This window comes from Schistocerca serialis, chromosome 4 (genome assembly GCF_023864345.2).
Source record: "Schistocerca serialis cubense isolate TAMUIC-IGC-003099 chromosome 4, iqSchSeri2.2, whole genome shotgun sequence".
Classification (NCBI taxonomy): Eukaryota; Metazoa; Arthropoda; class Insecta; order Orthoptera; family Acrididae; genus Schistocerca; species Schistocerca serialis.
The window spans coordinates 702,924,260-702,939,256 of NC_064641.1; the positions used below are offsets into that span (position 1 = coordinate 702,924,260).

Below are 14,997 nucleotides of genomic sequence, written 5' to 3' on the forward strand. Positions count from 1 at the left end.
TGTCCTTAATGAGGCCCTAACATATTCTCCAGATCTAGCACTGTACAACAAGTATACCGAGAATGATCTTCACACTGATGCTAATGGCTTTGGAATAGAGTAGTAGTAGTACTAGTAGTACACGATCAACAAGGTGCCAAAAAGGTGATAGCTTATGCTTCCAGAGTGCTACTCTCCAAGTCCAAGATAAATTACTCCACAACAGAGAAAAGAGTGCCTTGCAGATGTTTGGGCCATCAAGTTCCAGCTGTTTTATTTGGCAAACCATTATTGTCATGACAGACCACCATTCTCCCTTCTGGTTGACTAGCCAGATGGATCCGTTGGGTTGACTGGCAAGATGGTCACGCAGGTTTCAGCAGCGCAATATCATAGAGGTATTCAAAAGTGGATAACAAACACAGAGATGCTGATGGCAGACAATCAACACGACAACATGACAGAATGACAAGTCCAGAGTGTAAATTAAATCGAGAACCTAGACGTAGCAATATGTGAAGCCTAGAATGATGCATATGAGGAACTATACATAAATGCTGTCAGAGCACCATTGAGGTATAGACCCCAGTGTGGCTCACTTAACAGCACAGCTGCTGGTAGGCTGGAGTGTGGTGTGTGGCCTGTGTCTAGTGCCGAGGGGGTGACAGCAGCACTCGCAAATACTAGGAGCACTGCCTAGTGGCTGCACGTTTTCAAACTCGTTGGAGTATGAACTGTCAGAAGGCAACTGTAGTTGGCACCTACGAAGGTTTTGCTACAAATAAATGTGTCCAGACTGCCGAACCTGGGCGTATTGCCCAGCATGTCAGACTTGGGGTTCTGAGAGCGTGCCAACAGGTGGTGGAGAGTACGTGGCTGTTGCCCATGGAGGTGCTCTGGTGGGCTGCGATCATGAACAGGAGTGGTCCTGTAGGTGCTCAGGAACATTGTGAGTGCCACTGCTGAGTGGTGGATCTGCCGACTGCTTTCAACATTTGTTATTTAAACATATGCATCATCTGCTCCCCTTCGCCATTGGAGGATGGGTGGAAAGGTGGGCTAAACAGGTGTTTAATGCCATTAGCAATGCAGAACTGTTCAAAGGCCATTACCATGGACTGGTGCACATTGATGTGAACAAGGGTATGAGAAAGTCCTTTGATAGTGAGGATCGGGGGTAAATGCATTAAGGGTGGTGGTTGTAGTGGTGGAAGCCATGTTAACCACATATGGGTAGTTGGAATAATCATCCATAACAATGAGTGACATAGAGATCACAAAAGGACCCACAAAGTCCAGATGAATGCGGTCCCAGGGGCGATGGGAAGTGGGCATGGGGGCAAAAGATCAAAGTGGAGCAGCCTGACATTGGGCACATGTAGAACAGCTACACATCATGGCATCAATATCTCTCTTCAGTCCTAGCCAGGGAGGCACATTGCCTGGCAAGAGCCTTCATCCATAACATACTCCAGTGCTCACAATGGCGGAGTTCCAAGATATGAGGGCATAAGGTATTCACGATGACAACATGGCAACATGCCGCAGGAGAACATCAGAGAGAACACACAAATGATGAGAAAGGGGAGCCCAGACCCTGAGTTCTGGATCAGCATATTTGGAAAAATAAGTGGGCCACCCATTTTGCACATAATGATGCAGCAATGTGAGCAGCAGTAGTGGGAATCCCATCCAAGGTGCATTGTCATTCGATGTCAGTGTGGAAACAGGATATCTCCTGTTCCTCAAATGCTTGGTCTGGTCCTGAAGGTAGAGGAGAGAGCGGATTGCATTTGCATGTTGCACAATAGGCTTATACTTGATTGTGTAATTCTAAGAAGTAAGGGGCCTTTGAGCTGTCCACTCTGGAAGCTGTGAATGTGCCCCAAAGAGCACTACCAAGAGTTTGCAGTCAATAAAGAGGTAATTTCTTTACGGCAAAGATTGTCTCCAAAGCCTCTTTCTCAAACTATGTCTTTGACATGCAGGTGATGAGTTGCTCAGTACCATCATCGTTATGATGCGCCAACCATGCATGAATGCCATGAGGGGAAGCATCAGCAGTCAAAGCTAGAGAATGTTATAGAGAAAAGGGCATCAGTCAGGGCACTGAGCGTAATACGTCCTTCAGCTGGCAGTCGACTGCTGGAACTGAGCACCCTTCTTCTGCAACTGGGTGAATAGGTGCATAATGTGTGCTGCTTGCAGGAGGAACTTAAAATAATAATTCACTTTACCCAAAAAAGCCTGCAGTTCCTATAGGTTTTGGCAATGTGGGAGAGAGTCAACAGCTGCATTGTTGTGGTCAACGGACTTAATCCCGTCTGTTGAGCAAGTGAGCAAGGTACTCTGCTTGCTCCTCAAAAACTCGTTTCTGTGGGTGCAGCACTTGAGCCTAGCATCGCACAATGTTGTGAAGAAGGTGCAAAGTTGTGCCAGTGGTCTTGGCATGTAGCACCCGTAACTGTTAAGTCATTGAGTTAATCGGTACAAGAAGGAATGGACATGCTCAACTGTTCCAGGTATCTCTGGAAGATTGCTGCAGCAGAAGAGATCCCCAAGAACATATGTCTACATTTGTACAAGTCGAAGGGTGCATTGATTACCATAATGTGTTGTGATTTCTCACCTAGTGGGATCTGTAAATAGCCATCAGAAAGGTCTATCTTAGAAAAATATTCACTGCTAACAAGCTTCCTGAGGAGATCCTCTAGACATGGCAGTGGGTAGGTTTCTATGTGTGCCCTGGCATTGAGTGTTGATCCAGAATCTCCACAGAGCCAGAAGGAGCAGTTTCATTTCTTTACTACCATGGGCATGGTCCAAGCAGTAGCTTTGAGAGCTGCAATTATGTCAGCTTCATGAAGCCAATCAATTTCGAGCTTAATCACCATCTGCAGGGAGACTGGAAGCTGATGTGCCCAAAAGAAACAGGGCACTGCATCTGGACATAGAGAAATATGCACCTCGAAATTGGTGAAGCACCCCAGGCAGGTTAGAACAGAGATGCAAAGGAGGTACAAAGGTCATCAAGTTCCTGGGAGGGGACCATGTCACCTGAACTTCATCCATGATGAAAAACCCAAACAGCAAGAAGGCATCCAGGTGGAAAATGTTGCTAGCTGAGTGCTTATTGACTAAGAACAGCATTATCGGCCACGCAACCTTGTATGCTGCTGTAGTCATGAACTGACATCTGAAGGGAATTGAACTGTTATCATACACAATCAACTTGCAGGAGGGCAGGGCCAATACTGGGTAACCCAGCTGAGCAAATGTTGGCAGTTTCACCAGGGAAACCGTAACTGCCCTAGGGAATAATGGCCTGGAGTTCATACACAGTTTCTTGATGCAAGTGGGGAGTGAGGTTTGACTGTCCCAATGCTTGACGGCAGGCAGTTCTGAGATGCCCATCCCTCCCATAATGAGTGCAGTGTGCCCAGCGATCTGGACTGTTCACATACTGGTGCATCGTGAAACACTCACTGGCTGCTCAGAGGTCATTGACACAAACAAAAGTGATGGATCACACCAACGCCATCGGAGAAAGGACTTACAAGAATTCCGACCCCTTGCCGGAGGGGACGAGCCATAAGACTTTCATTTGGTACCTGTGTGATCTTGATAAAGAGCATGATTTTCAAAATATCATCCAAGGAAGCATTGTCCAGGTTGAGGGCGCCATGCATGCTTCCAGATCAGGTTCCAATCAGACCACCCCATCTCAAATCAAGGAATCTGCATGAGGCTTTGCACGATGTGTTTGTGCATGTGAAATCACACGGTCGATTCAGTCCTTGCAAATCCATCACATACAAGCAATAACACTAACCAGGTTGGTTGTGTAACACAGGGCGCAATGTGACCACATGGAATCATCGTGCATAATAGTTCAACAGTAATGAACACATCTCCCCGAATGTGAGTACAACTGGATTTGAGAGGGGAGCCAACTTCTTTAGTAAGAAAAATGTCTCTGTGGCAGACCAAGAAAGAAAGAGTGACCATTAAAGTGCATCATCAGAAACTCTAAAAGTGGTGACGTGCTGCTTCAGCTGCTGCAAATATGTATCCTAATCTTCTTTGGTGGCATTAAACAGTGGGAACGAGAATGGGTGGGACTCTATCTGGGAAGCAATCACAGCCTGAACAGGTTATCAACTCTGCACCTGCAAGTGTTGTGACAAAACCTGAATTTCCTGACGTAACAGGTTGGTTTGCTGCTGCAGAGCAACTCTTGCTGTTACTGTTCCATGGGTTGCATGAGTTTCACGTCCATAAGACACTGTTAATCTTTTTCCTCGTTGCTGATTTATACAAACCAGAATATGACACAATTGGCAAGTGCTGGCTGATTGGCTGAGGGCATCGAATTGTAAGTTGCCAAATGTCACCAAGTACAACAATAACAGTGGACGAACAACAAGAAAATATGATGCAGTGACAGGTCCGAAGTATAAGCCAAATCGAGAACCTAAACGTAGCAATATGTAATGCCAAGCAATGCTGTGTACAAGGAATGATACATAAGTGTAGCCGGAACATGACTGAGATTTGGACCTCAATGCAGCTGACTTTATAGTGTGGCTGTATGTGCTGATAGGCCAAAGCATGGAGTGTGCCCCACACTTAGTGCTGAGGCGGCAACAGAAACTCTCGCAAATATTACAAATATTATGAGTGCCACCTAGTGGCTGTCGTCTAGGTCCAAGTGTTCAGCTTTCAAATTCGTCAGGCCGGTATATCAGAACACCAATTAGGAATTTTGCCTAAGTTATCTCGTACCCTCCAACAGCTACTCAATGATGACATCTTTCTGTACATCACAGCATAATCAGCAAACAGCCAGAGGCTGCTGTTCACCCTGTCCATCGGTTCATTTATATATAGAGAGAGAGAATAATAGTGGTCCCATCAAACTTCGCTCAAGTATTACACTTGATACCCTTTTCTCTAAAGGACACTCACCATCGAGGACAATGTACTGGATCCTATTACTTAATAAGTCTTTGAGCCATTCTCATATCTGGAAATTATTATGTGTACTCGTACCTTCACTAACAGTCTTTAGCGTGGCACCCTGTCAAACCCTTTTCTGAAATCTAGGAGTATGGAATCTGCCTGTTGCCTTTCAGCTATGGTTTGCAGGTTATCATGTGACAAAAGGGCAAGCTGAGTATTGCATGAGTGACACTTTCGAAAACTATGCTGGTTTATGGACAGGATCTTTTCTGTCTCAAGGAGCTTTATTATATTTGAAATGAGAATATGTTCAAGAATTCTTGAGCAAATCACTGTTAAGGAAATTGGTCTGTAATTCTGTGGGCCAGTTCTTGCATCGCTTCTTGTATACAGGGGTAATCTGCACTTTTTTTCCAGTCACTTGGGGCTTTGTGCTGGGCAAGAGTGCCAATAAAAGCAAGCTAATGAAGGGGCCAATGCCGTAGAGTGCTCATTGCACAACCAAACTGAGATTCCATTGAGATATGGTGGCTTGTTTTCAATTTTATCAGTTGCTTCTCTGCACCAGGTGTGACTACCACTATGTCCTCCATAAGGGAGTCTGAGCGATGGTCAAATGGCAGTATGTTTGTGCAATCCTCCTGCATGAATGATATCTTAAATACAAAATTTTAAACTTCAGCTTTCCTTTTGCTATCTTCTATTGCTACATCATAATGGTCAACGAGTGACTGGACAAAAGCCTTTGATAAGCTTAGCAATTTAATGTAGGACCACAATTGTCACAAGTTTCGGTTAGATCCTCCGCTAAGGTATGATAGCGGTAGTTGTTGCATGCTTCGCACATTGATCTTTTTACACCCACACAAATCTCTGCTAACTTTTGCCTATTGTTTTTGTGCATTCTCTTCTGAAAGAAATGTGCAACAGTCCATGTCACTGAAGTCTTTTATTATACCACAGTGGGTCTTTCCCCTCCTTAATCTACTTACTCAGCATACACTTCTCCAGAGTGCGATTTACAATCCATTTAACTTGACCCGTAATTCCTCTACTTTCAGTCATAATGGAACTAAATGATCTCTGTTTATTGTTTAAGTTGGATGCTACCAACTGCTTATCTGCTCTTTCTAGCAGATTGATTTATTAACTTTGATAACCACCATTGCTGTGATGACATCATGATCACTATTCCCTGCCACTATAGTGACACCATCGATAAGGTTTGTAGCAACAAGGTCTAAAATATTTCCACTGCATGCAGGCTGTCGAACTAGCTGTTCAAGAGAGATTTCAGAAGACGTGTCCAAAAGAACTTCACAAGATTGCCTGTCTGTACTCTCCACAAGGAATCTATAGATGTCCCAGTCTACACTCAGTAGGTTAAAGTTGCCTCCAACTAATACTGCATGACCTGGGTATTTCTGTGGTACAGAGCATAGATTTTCTCTGAAAGACTCTAAAACTATTATGGCAGAATCGGACAGTCAGTAGAAACATCCAACAATTAACTTGATTTTACCTATACATATTATACATGTCCAGGTAACTTCACAGCCACACTCAAAACTGACATCATAGGAGACAGTATTTTCATCAACTGCAATGAACACTCCCCATCTATGATGTCTGATCCGTCTTTCTGATATACGTTATACATTCAGACCCACTGAATACACTCTTCAGAAAATAAAAGAAAACCACTATGAAGGAATTACCTGGATGGGATGGAAGTTAGTAGATGTGACATACACATACAGACAAACAAATTATTACAATTTCAGAAACACTGCATTATTTATTCAAGAGAAAGAGCTTTGCAAATTTAGCAGGTCGATAATGTGTCAGTATGGAATCTCACTGACTAGAGTAGAATTGTCTACAGTGATGAGTCCTGCTTCAAATTGAGCCCCAATTACCAGCAAATATAAGTCTGGAGATGCCCAGGACAGGAGTGGATATCAACCCAATCGTCATCCACCAAATGGCCTGACAGTCATGAGTGATAGTCTGTGGTGCTATTTTGTTTCATAGCAGGACCCCTTCAGTTATCATACACAGCACAGTGGCATGTCAGTGATATCCTACACTCCATTTTGTTGTCTTTCATGGAAAGCCATCTTGAACTTACACTTCAGCAAGATAATGCCCACCTGCACATGGTGAGAGCTTCTACTGCTTGTCTTCGTACTGCCAAATCCCACCTGGGCCAGCAAGGTCGTCAGATTTCTCCCCAATTGACAAAGGTTGAATCATTATGGGCAGCGACCCCCAACCAGCTTGGGATATTGATGATCTAACATCCTCTATCAATCAATGGCAAGCCGAATTACTGCTTGCATAAGGGCCAGAGGTGGACCAAAGCATTATTGACCTGCTCAGTTTGTGAAGCTCTTTCTCTTGAATAAATCATCCAATTTTTCTGAAATTGTTGTATTCATCATCATTTGTTTGTACATGTGTACATTGCATATACTGATTTCTGTCCCATTCAGATAATTCCTTTGTGTTGTGTGTGTGTGTGTGTGTGTGTGTGTGTGTGTGTGTGTGTGTGTGTGTGTGTGTGTGACAGAGAGAGAGAGAGAGAGAGAGAGAGAGAGAGAGAGAGAGAATCAGCTCTCGATCACGAGAATAATCTGAGTGTGACGAATTTCCTGGAGGGCAATAAATTTGGGAACTTCTTTACAAGACATACTTTGGCAGAACACATCAGAATTGATGAAATCTCAATCATCACTGCATTAAATGACACTGCTGCTGAACAGAGGGATGATCCAGCTCTGCTGGAAAGACAGAAGCCTTGAAGGTGGACAAACCAACCGAAGGAGAATTCCAATTAATTAACAGAGCACTGTGTATGAGGAACTATGATCCAATGGGGCAGAAACGGTTATTTGTCATTCCAACTCAGCTATGGCCAGCAATCCTGAAGTTTTTCCAAGACACTCCAACATCTGTTCATAAAGACTAAAGAAACAGATACAGGTATCACTGGCTAAGTCTCTATGGATCTGTTAGACAGTATGTGAGCCACTGCAAAGTATTCCAACAACAAAACACAGCTGGAATTATCTTCGGAGCATTTTGCACCAAACTCGCCTGCAACAGTGCCATTCCACAAAACTGGAATCAACCTCTTGTGGAGGTTCTTGAAGTTCACGAATAGGAATAGATGGACAATAGTCTATCCTAATTACCTCACTTGCCATGCTGTCACCAATGCTGTGCTAACTGCTGAAGTTCCAGAAATTACAAGGTTACTTGCAGAAGATATCAGTTCAACACTTGGGCCATCCTGCTCCCTCAACGCTCTGATTGTTGGAAAGTTTTCCACAAGAGACTAGTAACAAAGGCAGTTTCACATTGTGACATCACCCATAGTATGACAACTGCTTACCATCCACAGTTGTAGGTTCTCGCTCAATGCTTTAATAAGACATTGGCTGATATGTTCTTGATGTACATTGATGTTGAGCGGAGATATCAAGATACAACACTGCCTGTCATGACATTTGCATACAAAACAGCGAAGCGAGATACAGGCTTAACACCTTTCCTTCTGCACCAAGGCTGCGAGGCCAGAACAACAATTGATACACTGTTATCGTTTCAACCGAATAAGACTCAGAGTGACTGTGTGAAAAACCTTATCACTAGGAATGAAGAAGCAAGGGAGTTGGCCGATGAATGAATGCTGTAACTTGAAACTTTTAGCACGGGGCAGAAGCATGTAGAGGAATGATAGCTGATAATGCAGTGAATAGATATGGACCCAGCACAAAAGTTCATAATGGGAGGGATCCTCTATGGTATACAGTCACGATAAAGAAACCTTTAAACAGCATAGGGCAATAGACAGAGAGATGCTGAATGAAATGCAATTGGCTGTCAAGAGAACAATGCGTGTAGCCTACAGTGACTACTGTAGAAGAATACAGTCAAATGATCTTTCACAAAACCCAAAGAAATTCTGGTTGTATTGACAGGCTGTTAGCGGCACCAAAGTTAGTTCCACTTCCTAGAGAATGAAACAGGATCTGAAACTGAGAGTAGCAAAGCAAAAGTGAAATGCTTAACTCTGTTTTCAAACATTCCTTTACAAGAAAAAAAACAACAACAGGAGAATTGCCCAGATTTAATCTTTATACTACTAAAAATTGAGTGAAACGAGTTCTGGTGTCAGTGGTAATGAGAAATACGTGAAATCTTTAAAACTGAACAAAGTTCCAGGGCCCGATGGAATCCCTACCAAATTCTGTACTGATTTTGCAGCTGAGTTTGCCCCTCTTCCAACTATAATCTACCTTAGATTCCTCAAACAAAAACCCATGCCAACTTCTTGGAAGAAAGCACATCACACTTGTCTACAAGAAGGGTAGTAGAAGTGATTCACAAAACTGCCATCCAATATCCTTGACATCAACTTGTTGTAGAATCTTATAACATATTTTGAGCTCAAATTTAATGAGGTATCTTGAACAGAATGGCCTCCTCAATGCCAACCAGCATGGACTTTGAAAACATCATGTGATATCCCACTCGCACTTTTATCACATAACATACTGAAAGTTTTAGACCAAGGTAATCAGGTAGATTCTGTAGTGCTTGATTTCCAAAAAGTAACTGACGCAGTACCACACCTATGCTTATTGTCAAAAGTATGATAATATGGGCTATCAAGTGAAATTTGTGACTGGCTTGAGGACTTTTTGGTAGGGAGGATGCAACATGTTATCTTGGCTGGAGAGTCATCATCAGATGTAGAAGTAACTTTGGGTGTGTCCCAGGGAAGTGTGCTGGGGCCCTTGTTACCTTGTTATTCATGTTGTATATTTACAACATTGCAGAAGATATTAATACTAAAATCAGGCTTTTGCAGATGATGCAGTTATGTATAATGAAGTAGTATCTGAAAGAATCTGGATTAATATTCAGTCAGATCTTGATAAGATTTCAAAGTAATGCACAGGCTGGCAACTTGCTTTAAATGTTCAGAAATGTAAAATTTTGCACTTCACAAAACGAAAAAACATAGTAGCCTGTAACTATAATATCAATGAGTCACTGCTGGAATCGGCCAAGTCGTATAAATACCTGGGTGTAACACTTTGCAGGGATCTGAAATGGAATGATCACATAGGTTCAGCCATAGGTAAAGCAGGTGGTAGACTTTGGTTTTTTGGTGGAGTATTGGGGATGTACAATAAATCTACAAAGGAGATTGTTTAGAAATCGTTCATGCGACCGGTTCTAGAATATTACTCAAGTGTGTGGGACTGTACCAGATAGGACTAACAGGGGATATTAAATGTATACAGAGAAGGGCAGCATGAATGGTCACAGGCTTGTTTAATCAGTATCAGAGATACTGAAGGAACTGAACTGGAAGACTTTTTAAGATAGGTGTAAACTATCCCAAAAAAGTCTACTGACAAAGTTTCAAAAACTGGCTTTAAATGATTCCTCATGGAACATACTACAACCTCCTACATATTACTCACATAGGGATTGTAAGGATAAGATCAAAAATAACCACTGCATGCACAGAGGCATTTGAACAATCAATCTTCCCGCACTTCATACGTGAATAGAACTGGAGGAAACCCTTATAACTTGTACAATGGGACGTAACCTCTGCCATGCACCTCACGGTGGTTTGAAGAGTTTAGATGTAGAACTTCAGGTGTGCCCCAGAGAAGCATGTTGCGACCCTTGCTGTTCGTGTTGTGTATCAATGATCTTGTGGACAATATTTATAGTAACCTCAGGCTTTTTGCAGATTATGCAGTTATCTTTAGTGAAGTCTAAGCCTGGCATCAGCTGCCACAGACTCTGGTCATGTGTGTGTGAGTTGCATTTGCATGAGTGTATGTTGTCTGTTTCCGACGAAGGCCTTGTTGGCTGAAAGCTCACTTTCCGACAGTCTTTTTGTTGTGCCTACCTGTGACTCAGCATCTCTGCTATATGGTGAGTAGCAGCTATCCTTTTCATAATACTGTTACATTCCATCCTGGATTCTCCATTGTTAATATGGAATTGTTCTACCAAAAAGTGATGGAAGAATCCATTTAAAAAAGGGACTGCAGTTATGTAATGTGCTAACTTCTGTCTTATAATGCTGTAATACATTGACTACATACATTTATGTAGCTCCAACACATGGCTCTTAGGTCTGCCAACATATCTCAAATTCCAGCAGCAGTAACCAACAGCCACCACATGATGATCTCGAACACCTGCTTCAAAGAAATATTGTGGGATTTACAAGTTTCGGTCTAGCAGTAGGCCCAAAAGCCATATACTGAACACATCTAATACGAAAGCTTGAAGAGTCACAGCCATGTTCCTGTTTCCGCAGAATAAAGCAGTACTTTTGCTCTTCATAACTGTTGTAAATGAAATATAACTTGCTCTGCTTCAACAGCTACCAACAACAGTAAAAACTGGAATCCTTCTGCTGTTAACGCAGTTCCAAGAGTACATATTAAAAACCTGTGTCACAGTACAACACATTAATTAGTGTGGTAGAAGTGTAACCCATATTTTATTTCCCACAAAAATGAAGTGGAATGATTGCATTCACGTCAAAAATAAGGTCACATCCTCCACTATATGGACATTCTCAATATATTTGTCAGATGCAGTTGGAATACTGTAGCACCACAATCGAAGGACAAAAAATTAAATGAGAAAATGGGTGCTCAACTGAAACAGGAAGAGGGAACACAAGGTCTGCAAGGTCAGCTTGAGTATGAGCACCAAGACGACCACTGGAACTGCAGGCTGTTTAATGCATTAAGATATTCTGCTGACGGAAGCAGTCTCAAATATTCTTCCATCTCTGTGTGTGACATGTACAGGTTTTTCTACATTTGTATCCTTTCTGCAACCAAATACTCTCTGGTAATTCTCCCGACAAACTGAAAACAGTAAATGTTGACAATATTCTATAAGCACTGGAGATAAAATTAATGAAGTTAGACCTTGAGAAAAATTGTACTCCAAGCTACTTGCCACTCTTCTGCTGTGCCATCTATTGATGTTAACTAATCTGTAGCTAAAATAAAACTTTGCTCTTGGCAACACAGCAGGTCAACAGGCTTGAAAGTGAAAAACCGTGTATCTATGTGGAGCATTACATTAGCCAACTATTTTTTCCTAGTCCCTTTTTATTCTCCTTCATATACTCTCCTTCATAGATTTGCAGGCATTTTCCTCAGTGTATTCACAGTGATATGCTAACAATTACAGTTCCAAAGTATTTTAAATCTTTTCCTTCCAGTCCATCCATAATATACCATCAGCCAACATTACTCTGATTAATGATATTAATTTGGCTACAGAGATGTCAAAATCATTAAATCTGTTTTGGTTTCTTGTAGAAGGTCAACTAGGATTTGAATCCAGCAACTCATAAAGGAAAAATCAACATGTCTAGCTAAAGATATTTCAGGTATTTTACCTCAAGTGAACACTAGGAGATGGAGTAAGCAATGATTATTTTTGAGTTATGTATTTTTGACTACCCTGATTTCATATTTCAAATAGCCTACTTTTATGAGGATATTCCCTTCACACTCTCAACATTTCAAAACAACAAACAAGGTTGTTTATAATCTGCAAGACTGTTCATATGGAACTCAGTTGTCTCTTTTCATCAGTCTCTGAGGACGCAAAGTTATTAATTTATACATCTATCGTTTGTTATTCTATATCAAAAACAATATTTGAATATGTTGAATAAACCGAAAATATGAAGGACAGGTTCTCAAGAACAGGAAATACTCACGACGTGGATCCATTCGAAATGTACACAATTACCATTCTTTGCTCATGAGATAGGCCTACTAAACTTTTCTCATTCAAAATGTTTCTACAGTGTAAATGAATATGTTAGCTTACAGAAATACTAGATCCCAATTTCTTGTTAAGTAGGCCAAAGTTTTAATGTGTTACCAGGTGTACCATGTATGATGTGCCTGTCATTGCACAAAAATGTTTCTCTTGTCCGTTTCCCGTTTTCTCTGTTTCAGAAGCAGAGCAATACACCTCTGCAAGAATAGTTGTGATGCATATAGTGTTCGTAGGTGTTCATGTGTTTATATTTTTCAGAAATGTTATATGATGTGATCATGTGTGTATATTTTTCAGAATAATAATATAAAAAAGTTTCATGTTCTTATTATATCATAATTATATTTCTTGTGCATTATGTAAGATCCTTGCAGATTATACACGTTTTCTTTTCAAATCGTATAGCACATAAAGTGGCTAAGCCAGTGGTAATGCACCAGACTCACATTCAGGAAGAGCAGGATTCATACTCCATTCACCAATCTTGACTTGGGTTTTCTATGGTTTCCTGAAGTTGCTAAGGTAAATGCTGAGATGGTTCCATTGATAAGGGCATGGCAGACATTGTGCTCTCTTCTTCTTCTTCTTCTTCTATTTCCTGGCCTTATAGGCTACTGTGTTTCCATGGGATTGGGATGTCAATCTGGATTTGGCTGTTAGTAGTAGTAGTGTGTGGCTGGATGCTCTTCCTGTCACCATCCATCATCCCATTGACGTACACACAATTTTTGGTGGCAGTAAGAGCATCTAATTTGCCATTCTCAAAACAGTTTTGAATATCAGTCATTATTAAAAGAAAAGTTGCCTAAAAATGTAAAAGTGTACAGGTAATGGGCATGATGTTTGGATTTAAAAGCAATGGATAGGCTTTGAAATTATATCAAAGTATTCAGCTGCTGATCATTGTCATTGTATATCACTGTACTATACTGCCTTGCATTAGAAGGAATTGTATTTATAAGATACTGAATCAATAACTGTGATACAAATGACTTATTAATTGTTCGAATATAAATTAACTAGAAAGGCTAATAAAATCTGGTATAATGCCCAGTTGATGAACAGATCGTTAAGACAGAGCATATGTACAGACTGGCCAAGGATGAGGTTGTAAACTGGCCAAGGGCTTTGGGCGAAAGCTTCAAATGAACCAAGGAAATCATGAAAAATCCATACGATGTTGATCAAACGGGAATTTGATCATCACAGCTCCAGAACGTTATATAGCCTAGTCCGGTGTTCTTACCACGGCGCCTCATCGCTATATTACTGCTAGAATAGTCAACTGTTGTTAATGGCTGACGACCGATAACTAATCAAAACATATCAACATTTTTCTTATTGTCTAACTTAAAATTTTCATTGCTTGTATTCGTGTAAAATTCTTGAGATACTCTGACAACCGCACAGCGCAATATTAGCAACAGAAAGATAATAAAAAACAAAGTTTTGATTGCTTTTTATTTCCCACCGATTACATCTTGCTCATGAACACTTATATAACTATTGTAAATGATTTCGTCATTAACCATCGATAAATAGTTGTAAGGTCAGTTGATATTTACTTTATGGTTGTCATCTTTTTTGTATGTCATTAGATGCGAGAGCGAGGACAAAATTTGCTATATATTTACCGGTACTTGTAGTACGAATGACACATGTCACCGCCGCTTTAAAAAACAGAACACACAAGTTTTTGACAACAGTTGCACTTTGTTATTTATATTATAAAGCGGTGGTGTTGTTGTGCCAATGTGGAAAATGAATCAGTCTTATCGGATGGAAAACTGTTATACACATAACCTCACCATTCACATGAAGACTGGCGAACAGCACTCATTTTGTTAGCGTGTAAGAATGTTGTGAAATCTATAACACTGCAATAATAAACACAAAACTCAATACAGAAACATTCTATAACAACACTGTTTCGCAAACGCAAATATTTGTTTACTTGCTTTGACAGTTGCTATTACAACATCTTTGATAGCGCAACAGAGACCGCAGTCATTCAGAGTTTCATCTATGAATTTCCGCGTCGCATGTTAAGACTCCTAACTCTGCATGCAGCAAACATTTCACGTTTGTAAGCAATGTCAGATTCCGAGATTTCTTCACTTCAGCCGAGTACTAACGTGTGATCTTCCTTTTTTGCCCTTGTTGTTCCTTTCACGGAGACTGTGGATAAACAAATCTATTAAC

The 14,997-nt window shown here is 41.1% G+C and overlaps 1 protein-coding gene across 1 annotated transcript in view; it reads right to left on the minus strand.

Moving 5' to 3' along the window:
- LOC126473215 (VPS35 endosomal protein-sorting factor-like) overlaps positions 1 to 14,794 on the minus strand; it is a 103,639-nt gene extending 88,845 nt beyond the window's left edge. The window contains exon 1 of the mRNA XM_050100126.1: positions 14,604 to 14,794. Coding sequence (XP_049956083.1) covers positions 14,604 to 14,635 — 32 coding nt within the window. The 5' untranslated portion in view covers positions 14,636 to 14,794. The remainder of the gene's footprint in view (positions 1 to 14,603) is intronic.
- Between the last annotated feature and the right edge of the window lie 203 nt (positions 14,795 to 14,997).